This window comes from Paramisgurnus dabryanus, chromosome 5 (genome assembly GCF_030506205.2).
Source record: "Paramisgurnus dabryanus chromosome 5, PD_genome_1.1, whole genome shotgun sequence".
NCBI lineage: Eukaryota > Metazoa > Chordata > Actinopteri > Cypriniformes > Cobitidae > Paramisgurnus > Paramisgurnus dabryanus.
The window spans coordinates 45,366,090-45,386,230 of record NC_133341.1 but is presented as its reverse complement, the minus strand read 5'-3'; the positions used below and the strand labels follow the sequence as shown (position 1 = coordinate 45,386,230).

Genomic DNA, 20,141 nt, shown 5'->3' with positions numbered 1-20,141 from the left:
AGACGCCTCCCACTGCCATAAACACGTTTTGTGTGATCAGCCCCTAAGAATGCATGCTGCTGCTTATGCTGTTTTGAAAGATGTTCCCCTCTTCCCATGACACTAAAGGTCCTTTGTAAAATAACATTTCTGACATGCATCTCATCCTGAAAGGTTTATCTATTTGGCACTGGGTGGCATCGTCCTGGCTGCTGTGACGATGGGTCCGTACAGCGTTCTGCTGTTTATCAGTTCTGGTTTTTCCCTTCTGCTGATTCGATTTTTGGACCCAACGCATATTTATCGGTGGACTTTAGGATTGCAGATGTGCTGGCAAACGTTTTGGCATTCGTGCATACAGTACCAGCAATACTGGCTGCAGGAGACACCCGACTCCAGGTTTGATGTTAAATATATATATATATATATATATATATATATATATATATATATATATATATACGTAAATGTCACGTAACATCTGGCATCTCAATTCTTTTGCTTTATCACATACAGGCTTTTATTGGCGGTGTCTGCTCTGATGTTGATGACACAGAGGGTTTCATCTCTATCTCTGGATCTTCAGGAGGGATTAGTCGGCGTAGATCATCATTCAGGGATCTTTGTTTCATTTCTGAGCTACTTGCTTTGTTTTCCATCTCTCCTCGGAGGACCGCTTTGTGATTTCAACACTTTTGTGGAGTCAGTAAGGCGAATGAGCCGGGCTCCACCCCTAACGTCCTGCCTAGGTAATCTTGCATCGAAAACATTGCAAGTTTTAGTTTTAGTTTTGATTAAATATGCTCTACATATGCTCCTGAAATCCAACACACGAGAGATATTAGGGATCTGGATCTTGGCCCTGCTACTGAAAACAAACTATTATGCACACTGGAAAGTAAGTGAGTGTGTTAACAATGCCGCAGGCATGGGTCTCCGTGGTTACCGTCACGCTGGAAAACCATCATGGGATGGGATGTCTGATGGCAACCCATGGCTGACTGAACTGTCGTGTCGACCTTCAGTGTTTGCTCGTGAGTGGAACAGAACCACAGCGGCGTGGCTTCGGAGAATAATCTTCCAAAGGTGCAACACATCTCCGCTCCTCGTGACTTTTGGGTTCTCGGCTTGGTGGCACGGACTTCATCCTGGTCAGATTCTGGGTTTTCTCATGTGGGCCGCCACCGTGCATGGTGACTACAAGTTACATCGCTTCCTGAAACCAAAGCTTACCTCCCCGTGGAGGAAGCGGTTATATGTGTGTCTAAGCTGGGCCTTAACACAACTCACCATTGCATGTGTTGTTATTTGTGTCGAGCTTCAAAGTTTTAAGTCAGTCGGATTTCTCTGTTCTTCATATATCACTGTGTTTCCATTCCTGAGTGTTCTGTTCATTATGATCCTGTGAGAATTAAACAGGAATTTAAATGATACGAATAGTAATTAGATGCTATCTATATTGGCAGATACTATTTGGACCCCAGTATTTTTGTAGATTAACAGGATCCGATAATTACACAGAGAGTAAATGATTATATTTATAGAAATGATGAAATAGATGCATTAATGGGAGAATAAAAATCCTTCCTATAGCGACCCCCAACCCTACCCAATACTTTTATTTTTAATAAACATTCATAATGCTGGATTCACACTAAACTTGGTAAAAGTGGCAAAACCGCACTATTCGCACATAGTTGGACACCCTTTTTAGTTTAATCGCTTTATTTGCGCATGAAAGTTGCGTGTGAAATTTTATGCTGCGTTTTATACGCGGCTTTCACGCGTAAATGAAATGAGTAAACTCAAAATGTTCAAGCGGCAAACTAGACGCGGTAGACGCGAATTTGACGCCTCAAATGCGGCTGGTGTGAACCCACGGTTAGTCATTCAAGACATACAAGCGAAAATTTGTGTCATGAGAGGGGCTTCTGCGACCTGTAATCACGTCACTACTAGAGCAAGCTCCTGATTAACGCGGCGGGGCGATTTTCCGCCAAAGTTCAGGGTTTTTTTTCAAAGTTCTCATTCACGCATCAATTCGCGTAATTCGCGCGTTAATTTGCGCGTCAATTTGACGAAATAAACGTGCAAATGAGGCGGAATCGCATCTACCGTGCCGCGATAAAAGCCTCATTCATCTGCAAGACCTCTAGAAATGCGTAAATGCGTCTTTACATTGACTTAATATTGAAATCACTCGCGCTTGATGCCTCTACCGTGGCTGGTGTGAACAAAGCACTTTATTTCCACTTTTCAAAATAATTTCTTATTTTTTTTAACCATTATGTTATGTTGGGGATGTTTTCATCCACTATGGCCACAACTTTTCTGTGTTTTAGCAAATGGAATTTTGAATTTTGGTGACAAATCTTATTTTAAAACATATTTTGGGAAAATGCTTTTGTTGCTTATGCTTATGTTTGGGATTAAAACATCCACTAAATTAAAAATATTGTAAAAAGTATCGGATAAATATATAATTTTTAAACTTAATGCATAAATCTATTAGTCAACCCCAGTCCTGTTGGGAAGAGGTAAACTTTGTAATTTTTACTGGTGATCAACAGGTGGCACCATTAACCCTTTAGATAGGCCTGTGCAAAAACAAAGCTTAGTTTATGGCTTTTATATGGAGTATAACAGCATATTTTTGTTCAGGAAAAAAAAAGAAAGATCTGCGTTGTTAAAATTAAGCAAATCAAATATTTCAAATCAATATTTAATGTTCCTTAACATTACCTTACTTTTGAGCAGTGTAAGGGGCCGATCACACCAAACGCGTTTATGGCAGTTGCAGGCCCCTTTTTTGATTGATATTCTATGGGTAGTGAGCGTTATGCGGGCCAAACACCTCGCGGTTTTTGGTGCCAGCCGCAGCACATCCATTTGAAGGATCGCTGAGAGGGGAAAAGTGCCCGATTTTCCATTGTCGAATCGAATGAGGGTAGAGGCGGGCCTTTTGTTGTGGTGATGGATGTTTACAGTTGTTTGGATCAACCGGACTCCACTCACTCACTGTCTCCTGTGTGTTTGTGCACCTCTGTGTTTTGCAAGCGTCCTCTTTTTAAAGTTTCTGCTAATATGACAGTTAACAGCACGAGTGCTCACGCTTAAATATTTGATTGACAAGACAATTTTAATCAATTTAAATCAATATTAAAAGCCACGTCACACTGCTCTTTTAAAAAAAGGCAGTCGCACTGTCTTTTTTTTTGTTACTTTAGGGGCGATTCACATATCGCGTTTTTTGCGCGCTCAAGTTCGTTATTTAAAATGTAAGCGCGAGGTATGCTCGCTTATAATGGAAGTGATGCAGTCGCGACGCGCACGTGTCCGCACCGCATTATGTTAAAAACATTTCACATTTTCACAATGCCGCAGGTCATGTAACAAAAGCCTATGCGCCTAGCGTTTTCCACGCGTTTTTAGGCGTGACATGTGAACGGCCCCTTAAAAAAAAAGAGCAGCGCAGCGCAGCTTTTTATATTGCTAGGCAACCACTGACGCAGCTGTCCTGTCAGTCAAATATTGAAGTGTCAGCGCTCTTTTGCTGTTAAGTGTCATATTAGCAGAAACATCATAAAGACCTTGATCGAGTGCAGTCCGGTTGTTACTGTAAAACTGTAAACTTCCGTCACCACAACGGAACACTCACCTCTCCACTCTTTTCAGCTCTCAGCACTCCTTCAAAAAAAAAGCAAGGTATTCGCCGCACATAAACAGCACGCATAATGCTCACTGCTCATAGAAAATCATTCAAAAAGGCGCCTGCAACTGCCATAAATGTGTTTTTGTGTGATCGGTCCCTAATACAGGTTTAGCCATGCTGTGTACAGATAGCAGGTTGTTATCGTAAAATAAGTCCCTCAGTGTGATACAAGATAACCACGACAAAAAAGCTTTTAAGTGTTAATTTGTCACGGACACACTTTATATTAAATGTTATTGTGTTCATGTCAAATGAAAAAACAAACATACAAATCAAAAGTAATGACACGTCGACTGAATTTTTGGTTCAGTATTGTTTTATCCAGTGGCACTTCATGTGACTGAGAATGGCAACAATGTTGAAAAAGTATTCAGTTTTCAAGTAATCAGTTTTTAGCATTCATTTGGTCACTAAAAAATGTCCTAGATGACTTTACTATTATTCCAAAAAAGTAGAAATAAAAATAAACTGGTGTGGTTGTGTACTGTATGTCTATTGTATGACTGAAGATCAACTCTTACTGGAGTCATACTGACACCCAGTGGCTACAGATGATCTCCTTGAAAAAAATGTATGCTTTTAAAAATTTAAAGGAATAGTCTACCCTTTTGCCATATTAAACTATGTTATTACCTCAACCTAGACGAATTAATACATACCTATCTTTTTTCAATGCGTGCACTGTACAGCGTGTTGTGAATGTGTTAGCATTTAGCCTAGCCCCATTCATTCCTATGGTACCAAAAAAAGTTTTATTTTGTGGCACCATACTTACTAGTATAACTCCTCATGTAACAGTCTTTAAATAGGGAAAACACGGAAGTGTTTGGTGGCTTCCGTTTGGTACCATAGGAATGAATGGGGCTAGGCTAAATGCTAACACATTCACGACGCGCTGTACAGTGCACACATTGAAAAAAGATAGATATGTATTAATTCGTCTAAGTTGAGGTAATAACATAGTTTAATATGGCAAAAGGGTAGACTATTCCTTTAAGGTGAAAAAAACTAGGTGTTTAGGTGTTAATTGAAATAATTTTGAAGCTAATCCAACTTTCACTTTTTACAGTGCAGTGCCAAAATCGCTGGCAGTGTGCACGCTGAGGTAAATCAACCTGACTGCATTAGCTTATACCAATTAAGTAAAATAAAACAATTGTACTTTTTCACCTTTCACATTTAACAGAAAACAAGAATAGACACATTCATACCCTGTACATTCCCTGAATGTTTTGTCTGTACATGATTATGCTTGTTGGTGCTAATTACATGGAGCCCGTTCAAGAACAGAAAGAGGATCTCAGAATGTCGTGTCTGAGGTTTAGTTTTTCAATAGGTTAGGGCTTTAAAATATGGCAACAATGAGGTCACATTCTTAAAGGGACAGGTGACCCAATAAATGACAAACCTGTAACTAATCGTCAGGTAATTTCAAACTCGATTTTCTGCTCCAAACAGAACATAAGACATCCAGTAGTAAATCAATTGGTATATTCAAATACTAAAATGCAATGCTCAATATAGCTGCTATAAACTTGTTTTCAAAAATGTTTTCAAAATGTATGGTACAGTTGATGCCAGCTTTAATTGTTTGTTGGAAATAAGTGTTTTTATTGTGATAGGTATATCAGTTTTCACTTATTCAAGTAGATAGGACTTATGGTATAAATACTTTCTTGCTGTGTAGAAGTCTGCTAATGCAATACAATCACTTTGTGTGATAAACAAATCCATTTGCATTTTCAAAGTATAAATATACAGTGGCAAGAAAGTAAGAAAGTATGTGAACCCCTAGGAATGAACTGGTTTTCTAATGTGATTTTCCATCAAATGTGATCTGATCCTCATGTAGGTGACAACAATACACAAAACACAATGTGTATAAGGCAAAACTCTGCATAGATTCACGAAAAAGTGGCACTACGACAAAACTAAACAAACCCCAGTTTGTAATATAAAGTAGATCTACATTGTCTTCATTGACCGTTATGCATCTGTATGGTTTGCTTTGTTGTTTAAATGATCTGTGGTGTCAACATATAAACCTGCTTGTTTGACAAAGAGTTTTTTCTTCTGCACCAGTCTGTCAACAAACACCACGAATACACTGGAGAGGATGAGACAGATGCCAGACAAATAGAAACCTGCGCTGAAGTCATTGGTCCAGTCCACCAGCCAGCCTGTAATACAAAAGAAACATGAGACCCGTGTCCTGTAACACAGAGATAGAGACACCAGAGCCTTATTTGCTATTTGAGGAACTAAGCTGCCAAAACAACTCATTGTAAACGTCTGTGATCTTATTATTTAATGCAGATTAAAGAAATAATTCACCAAAAATACTTTTTTTACTATAATTTACTCACCCACATGCTATCCCAGATGTAAATATTGCTTTTTCAGATGATCACAAACAAATAATTTTTATTATTGGTTAAACTATTGCTTTACTTATTGCTACTAAAGCCCCATTCAGACCGCCAGCAACTAGCAGTGGCATAGCAACATGATCTCATTCATTTTAATGGAAGTTTGGTGACCTCCGTTGATATCAGGAAATGGCCATGTCTAGCAATGCCACAAAGCTGAAAAACCTTCAATTTTATGCAAATGATGAGCGACTTTCGGGAGCGACTACCAATGGGTGTAAAGCGCGGAGTTTACATCATTCATCTTTCATCAGTTAGAGGGCGTGCACACCAAAACTTTTACGTCCGTGGCTGGCGCATGTTTCCAATTGTTTCCGTTTTTTCAGTCAACAGCTAGCGGTTTTCTTCCGTGCTGAAAACCGACGCTCTGCGGTTTTTCCGCACTCAGCGTTAAGTGCAGAGAGTTGAAAAATACTTTGGTCTGGCGCTAGCACTTTTAGCATAGCTTAGCACAATCCATTGAATCTGATTAGACCATTAGCATTGCGCTCAAAAATAACCAAAGAGTTTCGATATTTTTCCTATTTAAAACTTGACTCTTCTGTTGTTCCATCGTGTACTAAGACCGATGTAAAATTAAAAGTTGCGATTTTGGCAGGTATGGCTAGGAACTATACTCTGATTCTGGCGTAATAATCAAGGACTTTGCTGCTGTAATGATGTAACGACAGAAGAATCAAGTTTTAAATAGGAAAAATATCGAAACTCTTTGGTTATTTTTTAGCGCGATGCTAATGGTCTAATCAGATTCAATGGATTGTGCTAAGCTAAGCTAAAAGTGCTAGCGCCAGACCCGGAGATCAGCTGAATGGATTCCAAAATGGTAAAAATCAAATGTTTAACTGTAGGGGAGCTGGAAATTAGCATATTTTAAAAAAAAAGTGGAATGTCCCTTTAAAATTATTTTTATCACCTTAAACATGAAATCTATAGAGAATGAAACTTTTACCTGCAGCAGGTGGTCCCACAAATCCCCCAGAGCTTCGTAACAGCATGAAGAGCCCTAGGGCGCTGTCAAACCCCTCCAGTCCAACAATATCCACAATACTTGTCACGTGGATGGCCACCACACAGCCGAACAGGAAACCGTACAGTGAGGAGAAGACCACAATGCCCCAGTAACTTTCTGCAATGGGAAACAGAAGTAGCACCACACCTCCAGCCGTTACTACCACTGTCAACAGCTGCAGGTTCCTTACGAGCCGCAGGGTCGCCAGCCATCCGCACATAAGTCTTCCCAGCAGGTCTGCACACGCCAGCACTGACAGGACGGAGGCGGCCCAGTACTGCTCCATACCCCGGCTGTTGGCATAGGGTACCAAAAACAAAGGGGGGATGAAGAAACTAGCTGCGGCCAAGATGGCAAACATGATGTATAGCAGCAGCTCGGGCCTCTGAATCAGAGACCACTGGAAAGTGACGGCTGCTTTTTTTGGATATTTAGAGTCCGACACCAGTTTGTCTTGCAAAGAGTTTTGCATGACTGAGTTTGGTGGAAGGGGTCGCATCAGAGCACCACACGCACACAGATTCAGCTGCAGACCTCCGATAATGAGAACGGCCCCCTGCCACGTATAGATCTCGATGAGCCACTGAAAGAACGGACTGAAGATCATGGCGAACACGCACTCTCCAGAGCTCGCGACCGCATAGGCGACTGGACGCCAGTGTTTGAAATAATGGCTGACCATGCTGTTTGCTGGTATCCAGCATAATGAGATACCAAGGCCTAGATCACAACATAGGAGAGAAATCATCATTAGAGGACTTGGCGGATTCTGCCAACAAAGCGGTATTTCAGATTTTCCAAGAGCATTCGCGGTCATTATCATTATCCCATTTTTGACCAAGGTGATGTTTAATGGGTTTGCATCTGAGCTCCTCAATTATACATCCAAAGATATTTAGAATGCTTAAAGGGATTTCACATAATATCTTTATATCAGTGTATAAAAACATGCCGAAATGCCAGCATTATTCAAACCAACAAGCCTACCTTGAAGCACACCCATAGACACGTACATCCACGGCAGGCTGAGGCCCAAAGAAGCAAGAACCATCCCTGAAGTAGCCAGGATCCCTCCGATCATGATGACTGTCCGCTGTGACATGTGCATACTGAGAGCACTAGCCAGAGGCGCTAAACAGCAAAGCATGACATCACCAAAACACAGGAAGTCCATTTTAAGATAATTTTAAAAGGGATCTTATCACCTCCCAAATGAAACACTGCAATAGTGGTTGAGGTCACCCATGAGGTAGTGCTGGCACAAGTGCTGTAGTGTCTTTGGATGTCGAGGAAGAACAGGCCGAAGTTCTTCAGGACAGCAGCGGTAAGGCCCATAATGAAGAAGGCAGAGGTGACCACAACCCAACCGTAGCCACCATCCGGTGGATCGACCGAACACTTGTCCATTCTGGATATGTCAGCCTGTTCCCACCCACTGCAAAGCATTGTCACAAATCACAATATAGTATCTCTTTAAAGGAAAACACCACCGTTTTCAATATTTTTCTATGTTCTCACGTTAATTTAGACAATTCGTTCACTTTATCGTTGCACAGCGCACATGAATGTGTTAAAATTTAGCCTAGCACCATTAATTCCTTAGGATCCAAAGAGGGATGCATTAAGAAGCCACCAAACACTTGTTTCCCATATTTAAAGACTGATACACGAGTAAATATGGTGGCAGAAAATAAAACGTGGCGATTTTTTTTTAAGTGGATAAAGAATTAGAACTATATTGTATGGCGGAAGAGCACTTAGTTTGTAGCACTTCAACCTCTCGCGCAGTAACATCATCAATAATGAAAAACAGTGGTGTTTTCATTTAAAGGTGCCAAAGAATGCATTGAAATAATATGTTAAATTGTTCTCTGATATCTACATAGAAGGTATACGACTTTATTAAGTGCAAAAATGATCCAGAAACTGTTTAACATGTCCATTTACAACTCTAGAAATTGTCCACAGAATAAAAATGGTCTATTATTACCTTATTTGAAGGAGTCATGAATAATAATGTTGAGCTTTGCTCTGATTGGCTGTTTCTCAGAGCAGCTCATTTCATTTCATTTTATGCAAAATGTAACTGTAACGTCAACAGCGGTGGCAGGGAGTTCTTTTTCTAGGGCGCACGATGCGAAGCTCGTCACAACATGTATGTAGCCCGTCATGTGTGTGACTCATCATTTCAAGATATGTGTTCGGCACGTCAGGTAAACTTATGTGCATCACGCGTGATGTCAAAATACGAGCCTGCTGCAGATGCTTCGAATGGGTTTATGATAGGGATGCACCGAATCCAGGATTCGGATTTGGATTCGGCCGAATACTGGGCTTTTTGACGGGGTTCGGGTTCGGCCGAATCCTAGAATTTTTTTCCACCGAACCGATTCCTAGGCTTGCGCCACGCTGCTCGACGTCACGCGACCGTTGATTACACACATCGGGTGCTGACGTGGAGATGAGCTTTTTCTTTCGGTGAGCTTTAGGGGCTGGACACACCAAAACTTTTAAACACAGCTGAAAACGCCTTGAGGACGCCAAATGCCAGCTGTTTTTCAGCCGAGCGCTTGGTACAGATGTGGCCTTTAAAAATGCGCGTCTGTGAGACCAGAATGCCGCGGAGACTTCCGAAATTCTGCGAGATCCCGCAAAAGGGGGGTTCGGTGGGGGACGCAGGAAATATAAAAACCTGTAGAGGGCAGGCGTGTTTCTTGTAGGCCATACTGACGACAATGTGTGTGCTCGACTTCATGCTGAGCGTATACTGTATGATATTGAAGTAACATGACACGGATTATCGATAGACTTTGATGTCATACAAATGCATGCTTTTTGGCAAACATTTTGTTGGCGAAGTTTTCTTTTGCCAGTTAAATAAACAGTCACATATTCTTCATAAAAATCCGACTCAAACGCGCATCATTTGTCTTATTTTTTTCCGTGTACTTACAGTAGAAGAGACGTGATGTATGATAATCGAGTCTTATAACAAAATAATTCGCGAAGACCTTTGAAGAGACCGAGCGCATTTACGCAATATCATTAACTAGTTTATCTAATTTTACATTTAGTTCATTTTTGCATCTGAACGTTTAAATAGCTTTAACATGGTTGTGGTGCGCTTTTCTGCATTACTGAACAGTAGGCTACTTTTTATATTATCATGTTTCCCTTTACATGGTATGAAACACGATAAAAAGTATGCATTGGTGTTTAATACATTTCACTGAGAATTTGTATAATATGTTATACTTGTACTAAGGAAATAAAATCATATTGTGAGTGTAAATATTCATAAATTCGAGGAGTTTCTGAGGTGTTTGTCATCGGCAAAATGCGCAGTTTCTTTGTTGCCGATTAAAAACCGTTGGCTATGTGATTGTTTAAAATTGACATTTTTTCTACTTATTATTAATTAATTTTTTGCCTACATTTACTCAAATAATATCAATGTGAAAATATAAGTAAATCATACTTCAAGTTAGGCGTAAAACTAACACATTTTTTATGTCAAATAGAAATAATAATAATTTGAAATATGCAATTATTACAGTTTTAAAAACTTAAATATATTACTCTGACCTTTTTAAATATATTGACTAAAATAATCTGTAAATGTAATACTTATATTATTAAGGCGTATACATCAAATAATATATGTACATTTTACACAAAATATCAGTTCTATTTTTAGTAATTTATTTTCCAACTAAAAAAATCGCATTACTGCATTAAGAGATTTTATTAAGTTACTTTAATCATTTATTTTAGAGATATTTACAAAGCCACTGAATCAATTTTAACAGTGTGTAGCTACATTATCACCTTACGGTAGACTATTATTAAATGCATATAAATAAAAATATGTAAAACTAAATAAAAAAGATATCATACACGGACTGTATGTAAGCATACGTTTTCTTGTTCGGTGCACGTGGGTTTAAATGCCGTTTTTCTAAAGAAGAATTTTAAAACTTTATTGGTGGTAGTTGAGAAGAATTCCTTTTTCCATTTCTAAATCATTTTGAGCGCAATATAAATATATCATATTGTTATTCTTATTATATAAGAATACGCAATTTTTACAACATTTTTAACATATATAAAATATACGTTAAGCATGTTGTCTGTATTTCCTAATTACAAGCTTTTGATGAAATTGCACCAAAACTAAACGTGCATAAAAACATAAAAAAGTCATTTAAATAAGCGAAAAATCTTTTTTATGAGCTCAAAATTTTGAATATAATGTGCTATTGCTGAAAATTGCCCATCTCTAAAGGAGAATATTCATCTTTAAAGTTTAAGAAACAAAAAAGTACTGATAAGCATTCTCAAACATATATATTCTGCAAGCACTCATTTATCCATAATGATGTTATTTATTTTTTAATAACATATTGTCGCTGTCGGGCAAAGATACTCTCTGGACACCAAGACCATGTCTATGGGTTCAAGAATAACAAAATATTGGCCATTTGAAACTCGAAAGTCATCACTTTATTTTGTCCCATTGTTTTCCATTTTGCGTGTGGTAAAACTCCTGTGCGCGTCGTTCAAATTCATTGAAATTTCGTTCACTTGTAGTTGTATGTGTAATACAATTTCAATAATGTTTTTACACTGCACATCGTCTGAGGAAATCCGAAGTTGCGTCGAGGGGAACCAAGCTGACAGCCGCGACAGCAGAGATTGTCACGTACCTACAAAAGGGTACTGGAAAAAGTTTGCATCTGACCTGCAGCGATATCATTCTGGCTTGGTGGGATGTCAGCCAGCGAGAGTCCTCTGATTCTGACCTTGTTCTTTTACTCCTCAGAGTCTAAAACCAGGAGGCCATATTAAGTATTAGAGCAGCTATGGTTGCGCGTTTCACACACCTCTCCAAACCACGTTATTAACACCATGCTTGTTCGACTTCATGCGGCGCCGCAAGAACCGACAGCCGGATGACGTCAGAGTACCGCGAGAATGATTCAAGAAATCATATTTCGCCTCGCTCTCGCGATACTGTGACGTCTTCCGGCTGTCGATTCTCGGGGCGCCGCATGAAGTCGAACAAGCCTATTGACAGCAGCAAAAGCTACGCATGCGCTTTTAACTTGTAAAACTCAAAGGTGTATGGGTAATGTAGTCTCTGCTCTCGGTGGGACGAATTAGGTAGCTATTGTGAAGGGCGCTTTGAAAAGCGGCAGCGCAGCCAAATAATTAAATTAAGCCTCTGATTTAAACAGATGTGCAAATGAGCGTTCTGGTACGCTAGAAGTACGTTCTGGACGCAGGGAGAGTGGTACGCTCAAGAGCTATATTTGGAAGTGGCGGTACTGAGTACTGGCGCCTACCGGCCCACATTAAAGCACTGGTGGTAGCAAAGGTAGACGGCCCTTTAAAAAGCAAAAGAAAGCTGATAAAAATGAGAAACCTACACTGAAATAAATTGGAGTAGGATTTAGGCTACTTAACAAAATCTAAACATTTTTCACTCAGAAAATGCTAGTAAATATAAACAAAATTATCAGCAGCTTTAACTTTATTATTTTTTTAATTTAATTCACTCTTTGTTTCAGCGATGTTTATAAATATACTATATTTTTGCATTTTGATGACAAACTGTTCAACACTGAAAAGAAACTAATGTAATCTTCCTGATTTAATCACGTAAAACACGAGTCTAAACACAAGCACCACTTTTCTGAATGATGATAATCACAAACATCCCAGAGTTTGTAAACCAATTGTTTGTAAAACATATTTAATGCTAACTTTACTTAAAAATTCAGAAAATATTTTTTACAGTGTATAAATAAAAAGACATGAAGGAAGTTAATTCCAAAATGTAATTAATTGTACATGGTTTAGCTGCTTGTTTTAGCAGCTACCAGTGACAGAGAGTCAAAAAATTAAAAACCACCCACCCCTAGGTCTGCCAATTCTTTGCCAACCCCCAATGCTAATCGATCACCTCATGAAAGAAAACCGGTTTATCCAGTTTTCACCAGCGTGTTGGGTTTTAATATCAACCCTTGCAGTTTCTTTGTTAAAATGTAATTTAAGCAAATAGGCCTAATACATACGCTGTATGTTATTTTAAATGAATGTTTATAACTTATAAAATTAAGTGGATATCAGGTAACTTAATTTGACATATGTTGATATAACCTACACTGTAAAAAATCCAATTAATGAAATGTTGGACGGGCAAAAATATATAAGTTAAACCAATTTTTTTGTTTGAGCTAGTTGAGAAGACATATTATTTTAAGTCTAGATAAATCTGTGTTTAAAACATTAAATGAATGGTTATTTTCAAATCCAGTCAACATTCAGAATGGCTAATGTTGACTGAACTAATTAAGACAAATCAGGTAAATATGTGGAGTTATGACAGCTATGTTTTCTGACAGCAAAATGCTCCTAATATTACTGTTATTTGGTCACAAAATGTAATTGTAAGAGTTGTTCAGGCGTGAATGTATGTGCTTAAAGTTTAAATATGCGGTCGGTTAATAAAGATAGCGTCTATTTAAACGTGTGCTCTGACACTTTCGGACGGAGATGAGCTCCATATGAGCTCCAGAAAATCACCGGCGCTTAAGTGCTCACACCCCGCCCAGCGCAGCCTCGCCTCGGCAAGCGCATCAGAAATCGACTGCTGGCTCTGATATCTCTGTGGCGTTTAAACGTGATTTAATTCATTTTAATTTCTCATACTTAACAATGAAAGGGTTATGTTTTAACCCTTGTTGCTCATGTTGCTGGTACTTTGCCTTAAAGAGTCAAAGGGCGTTTCTATGTGGCGCTGCGCAGACAGTTCGGCAACGAAGACATCAAAGTACCGCGAGAGCAAGTCGAAATGTTACAAATGGTCCGACTTTACCTTTGCTCTCGCGGTACTCTGATGTCATACGCCGACCAGTCAGCGCCGCACCATTTAAAGTCGAACACACAAAGCGTCAAGGCAGGGCCGCTGGAAGTCATTTTGAACAGGGGGTGCTGTGAATTTTTTTACCAAAAAACCTATGAGCCTATAGGCCTATTTAAAATACATTTTAAAAATAAATATATTGAGATTTACTACTTTATTGTCATATACACTTCAGGGCACACAGCCAGGGTCTGAAACACACAGACATCATCAGTTCTCAGATGAATATGCGCTATTAATCAGAAGCAAAAATACTTATCCCAGGGGGAATTACTTTCGTTACAATTTACATACAACATATAATATTATAACAACATATAATATTAATTAAACTTCACAATTTTCAATGTCCATGCGGACGAACATATTTTACTTTCGTTTTTAAGTTAGAATCACACGACAGATGTAAAACATTCTCACATTAACATACCTAGTATATTTTTATATAGATCTTTTTTTTACTAAATAGTACTATTACTGTCTTTTTTAAACTTATAAATAATTCATAATTTGAACAAAAATAATGATGGGTTTAGTTCTGATATTGTATACTTTTATAAAGAAATACATGGTGTATAATTACATTTTTAGAATAGGCTTTATATAAGGTTTGTACTGTAAAAATACTCTATTTGTTACAAACAAAAGATAAAGAATTTACAAACGTGTGGAGAGCCATTTCAGCACTTGGACAGCGAAATGTTTTTTTTTTAAAGAATTACTTAAAATGTTTTCTCATCTCACCATATCTACAGGTGCAGAGTCATTATATACAATAAATCCGTTGGGTAGCATTTAAAAAAAAAACATTTAAAAGTAGATGCATTTGTTTAAAGCAAAGCATTTATTTACTTAGCTTACAGATGAACTTACAGATGAAGCAGCTATTTAAGCCTTCTAACCTCTCATAATTGGTCATCATTTATGTCCAAGAGACTCAATAATAATCTGTTACATTTTAATCCTTTAATTTTTCATATTAAAAAGCGTTTTTGTGCTGCTGCGCATCCATGTATGTAATAAACAAACCCGCGTTGTCATTCCGTTAATACGCATATTATCAATGCGCTCTTTTACTCACGCAGAAAAAACTCGCGTTTTCATGAGCTAGGGGACGAATGTCCAGGAAGTTCAGTATTTCTGTGTGGGCATGCATCAGGGGAAGGTGTGTGAGTCTTTTCTGGGTCATGGTGCTGCTTACCAATGTCTTCAAAAGACGCAAGGCAAAGAAAGTGCGCTCGGATGAGGCCACGGATAGGCACAGACAGTAATGAAATTAAAATCCAAAATACACGTAATAACCTACGTGTGTCCAAAATAATTTCCTAAAATATTCATAAGTAATATATCAATTGTGCAAAATATTTGTACTTAAAAAAAATATATTTCTCGCTTTCCCGCGACCATGCTTCAAGGTCTGAAGGAAAGGATACCTGCCCGGATCCCACGCACGCATCTGCAGTTATATACATTTTACAAAACCAGTATTCATTAGATTTTAAGAACTTTTTTGCCACTTTTAAAACTGTAAAACTAAATAAAAAAGATATCATATGCCGATTGAGCATGTAAGCATATGTTTTCTTGTTCGCTCCACGCAACACGGGTTTAAACGCCGTTTTTTTTCTAAAGAATAATGTTTAAACTTTATTGGTGGTGGTTGAGAATAATTTATATTGCAGAATAATGTATATTGCATTTTAGCGCAATATAAATGTATCATATTGTTATTCTTAATATAAAAGAATACTAATATATTTTTTACAACATTTTTAACTTTAAAACATACATATAAAGATGCTTTGTACAATAGCTTTGCTTCTGACAACAATTTTCTGTAATAAATCAGTAAATCAACCACAAAATGTGTTGAAAGTGGCGAATAAAATGCTTGTCAATTCAAACAAAGGTGTATAAAACCGCTTTAATTAACAATAACTAAACTGTGCTCTTTTGCATACCTCTACTTTTCTCATGTCTTTCTTTATACCACCTTTATCTTTTTAAAATCTTGCCACTTTTAGAAATAATTTGTTTGCATTTATTGTATACTGCACACTTTATTTGCATCAACTATACCCATAATAACATTTTCTACGTTTTTCTTTCAATAAAAATAAACATATTTATTATTGTCTTAACTTAAAACTTTGTTTTTTAATATATATATTAGATTTTATATAAATACGTTTTAAAAGTGTTGACTGCGAACGTCTGAGATAAGATATCTGGAAGGACCTATAATAAACGCCTATAATATATGTACGTTTTAAATTAAAATGTCTGTTCTATTTCTAGCCATTTATTTTGTTTTGACCAACTAAAAAATACATAAGTGACATTAAGAGATTTTATAAAGTTACTTTAATCCATTATTTTAGTAATATATTTACAAAGCCACTGAATATTTTTACTGTTATGAATAACGGCTAAAAGGATTAAAAAAAATCATAACGCTGACTGCCTATATGCGCAAGAAAGGTATTATTAAAGTTTTAAATATGTCAAACTAAATAAAGATATCATATGCCCACTGTACAGTATGTAAGCATAGGCCCATGTTTTCTTGTTCGCTCTGCGTGGGTTTAAACGCCGTTTTTAAAGAATATTTTTTAAACTTTATTGGTGGTGGTTGAGAAGAATTTCTCTTTCCATATGTAAAGCAATTTAGCGCAATATACATGTGTCATATTATTGTTCTTAATATATTAAGAACAATAATACTAATATATTTTTACAACATTTTTAACTTTAAAACATGTATTTATATACCACATGAATCTCTCTAAAATATTAATACTTTTAGAAAAACTGACATAATTATTAATATTATGAACAAACAATGAAACGGTGTCAAAATTCGACAACACAAATAATTAAGATATTCATTGTAAATAGAGTTAAGTGTATTAGGCTCACACTAAATTCTTTGTTGCACTTAGTATAAATGCCCATTGCACGTACAGTCATCTTAATATATGTATGCGCTGTTATGCTGGCAAGAAGTGGTTGACGTCACTTTGCTGTTTTAATAGAAATGTTAAATATTCAGCAATGCCCTTATTAACTTCTGGAAACAACCGCAATGACAACGCATATAAAAATGTAGTTTTTTATGCGCCACCTGGTGGATTTTCTGTGAAGCGAAACACATTAAGGGAAAAGGGAAAGTAGCCCCCCCGAAAACACTTGCAGAATTCTGCGTGACTCCGCGAGACGATTTGGCGAATGCCGCGGGAGAAAACGCGCGTTTTTAAAGGCCACATCTGTAGCTGTGATGCTTCAGCTGTGAGCCGGTTGGTTGCTGTGGTAATGTCCCGCCCCTCCTCCATTGTAATTGGACGGCCGTGTGAAAACTGACATTGACGAGCGGAGCTTCTCACTCAAAGTTAAATATTGTTTTCAGCGCGGAGCTGCTTGCTTATTGGAAAAACGAGCGTGTCGCAACGCATCGCTTTCATTATGCATAGGCTTATGGTAATTGTCAAAATAGTTTTCCAACTTGTCATCCTGGCATAATGTACAGTTAAAATTAAATAAAATGAAAAATACATGCTGTGGACGTTGTATAATTCATTAATGTGTTTTACTGTGTTAATGGAATAAGGATGTGAGTAGGATTCGGTATTCGGTTTCGGATTCGGCCAAATCTTAAACGGTGGATTCGGGATTCGGCCGAACCTAAATAATCTGGATTCGGTGCATCCCTAGTTTATGATAAATGTGAAGCTGTGTCAAAAACTAGGGCTGCGTTCGAAATCACTTACTGTGACAGTAGATACTGAATTAGATGAAGAACCTTCTCATCAACCGTTAAAACATTACGTACTATATAGCAATGGTTTTCAAACTGGGGGCCGCGAGATGGTGCCAGGGGGGCCCCAGTTTTATGGAATTTTATGAAATACATCAATTTATCATGAATTCTGTGTAATTAAACCTAAAAAATAAGGCTATGTTTTTTTTTTATTAAAATGTTGAGTTTTAGAACAGTTTTTTGTCACAAATTTTCTTTGGGGGGGCACGAAGGAATGTACCGTACACAAGAGGGGCCGCACGCTGAAAAAGTTTGGGAACCACTGCTATATAGTATGATTATGTATAGTATGAATAAATTCGGACGCACTACATCGTCATCATAACAACAAGTTAGTCGTTAATTGGAATAACGTTAAATGGAATGAACACTTCGGGATCTTCCCGGAAGTAGTAGGTCATTCGGGTACTTTTCACCTAAGCTACTTGCTGCGTCCGAAACTTCATACTATATAGTATGCGAAATGCAGTAGGCGAGGCGAGTAGTATGTCCGAATACAGAGTACTCGAAAAACAGTATGTGAAAAGCACCTGAATGACCTACTACTTCCGGTTAGATTTTGCAGTGTGCACACGATGGACACTTCACTATCCCATGATGCCCTGGCAGAGGAGTTATCCAACGAAAAAGAAGATCATGCGTCTGTTTTCGCGCTGGAATGACATGAAGTGATGACGACGTATGTCACGTGATGTAGCAACATGGCGGATGTAGTACGTCCGAATCTCATTCATACTACAAGGATTCATACTATACAGTACCTACTGTTTTAACGGCAAGTAAGTAGGTACTTCATCTTATTCAGTACCTACTATACAGTATGTGGTTTCGGACGCAGCCACTGTTTTTCGAAAAATATTAGGGCTGGACAAAAAAAAAAATCGATTTTTCGATTAATCGTTTTTTAAAACATGGTCGATTCAGAATCGATTCTCAAAGAGCAGAATCGATTTGTTTTTTGCAAACATTGAACGTAAGATTAACATTAATCAAATTACTAGTCCTCTTCACTAGATGTCACCCTCTTTTTTGCCTCGCGTGATGTTACCAAGAGCGAGAGGTGAGCCTGTTATTCTTTCATTTAGTCCTTAAAATGGCGGTTTTGGGTACTTCATCGACGTTGATGCCACCTACACATAAAAAGTAAGAGGTATGGACGCATTTTAGATTTTGCTAGCAAGACGACGATGGTAGTGTTGTGGCTTTTAATTTCTTTTTATTACCCACTCTTTTTTTATCAATATAGTATTTGTATTAAATCTATATTCATTGAGTTGAATTGAGAATTGAGTATAAAAACCAACCCGAGATCTGGAATCGAAAATTGAATCGAGAATCGAATAAATTTAATAGCTTGTGAATCGAAATTGAATCGATCTGGAACATCTGAATCGATACCCAGCCCTAAAAAATATGCATTCGGACATAATTGCCTCACCTACTCCTTTTTGCCTACTATTTAGTATAGAAGTAGGCGGTTTCTGATGCAATCTATGGCTGGAAGCTAACATTTAACTGGAAGCTAGTTAAATGTCCATATCACATGGTGTAACGCAGCATACTGCAGCACATGGCAATTTGCAATAACTTTATTTTTTTAAATTACTTTATAGTTAAATCACATTTTTGGTCAATATTGTGCACCCCTAGGAAAGACTGTGTATTTTTGAGAAATCGAAATGATGCAATATATGCAAACAAATTGAAGTTTACAGATGTATCGGCCGCTGATATTTATCGGCTGCTTTTTTTCGAACAATTAAAAACCATTGGTTTATCGGCTAAAGCAAAAAAATATATTACAAACACTGATCTATTTTAAAGACAGAACTTCAAATAAGTGAGCAAGTGTCAAATATCGTCATTACTAAAAAAATTATTTGTGCTTTCTGTAATAAATACATTATTATAGCCGTATATTCATTTCAATAATATAAATTTTAATTCAATTAAGAATCCAGTCAGAAAAAGTGGAATTCAAGTCTATTTTATTTTGAATAGGCTGTGTGTACCGTATGTTTTGTGTATATATTGCGCATATGGCGCAAAACATAGACTGGTATGTACGTTGCTCACTGCATGTACATTGTGAACTCTCTAATTTAGCTACTGTTTTTAAAGACAATTATAATATCTATACGTAAAATAATCGTGTGATGTCCTTTCAAAGAAAATAAAATTACAAAAGTACACTCACGTGAAAGGTATGAGAACCCTGTTCTCTTGTCTGTCCTCGCTCAGGATCTCCTCATATTTTTCACGTAGGT

The 20,141-nt window shown here is 37.5% G+C and overlaps 2 protein-coding genes across 4 annotated transcripts in view; one reads left to right on the top strand and one right to left on the bottom strand.

Annotated features, from left to right (window-relative positions):
• The window catches only part of mboat4 (membrane bound O-acyltransferase domain containing 4), a 6,320-nt gene extending 4,933 nt beyond the window's left edge, over positions 1-1,387 (top strand). Inside the window, exons 2-3 of the mRNA XM_065284386.2 lie at positions 154-378; positions 496-1,387. Coding sequence (XP_065140458.1) covers positions 154-378; positions 496-1,387 — 1,117 coding nt within the window. The remainder of the gene's footprint in view (positions 1-153; positions 379-495) is intronic.
• LOC135774348 (monocarboxylate transporter 12) overlaps positions 1-20,141 on the bottom strand; it is a 25,970-nt gene extending 5,829 nt beyond the window's left edge. Inside the window, exons 1-6 of one of the 3 annotated variants that reach the window (XR_010543675.1) lie at positions 20,072-20,141; positions 8,335-8,564; positions 8,117-8,260; positions 7,070-7,849; positions 5,737-5,871; positions 1,270-1,381 (exon numbers count right to left, since the gene is read on the bottom strand). Coding sequence is in view for 2 of the 3 variants with exons in the window: in XM_065284384.2 (XP_065140456.1) it covers positions 5,678-5,871; positions 7,070-7,849; positions 8,117-8,260; positions 8,335-8,536 (1,320 nt within the window). In the remaining variant the exon portion in view is untranslated. Of the gene's footprint in view, positions 1-1,244; positions 1,382-4,662; positions 5,872-7,069; positions 7,850-8,116; positions 8,261-8,334; positions 8,565-20,071 lie in introns of those variants that run through there. The other 2 variants (XM_065284385.1, XM_065284384.2) reach the window with 2 other exon arrangements.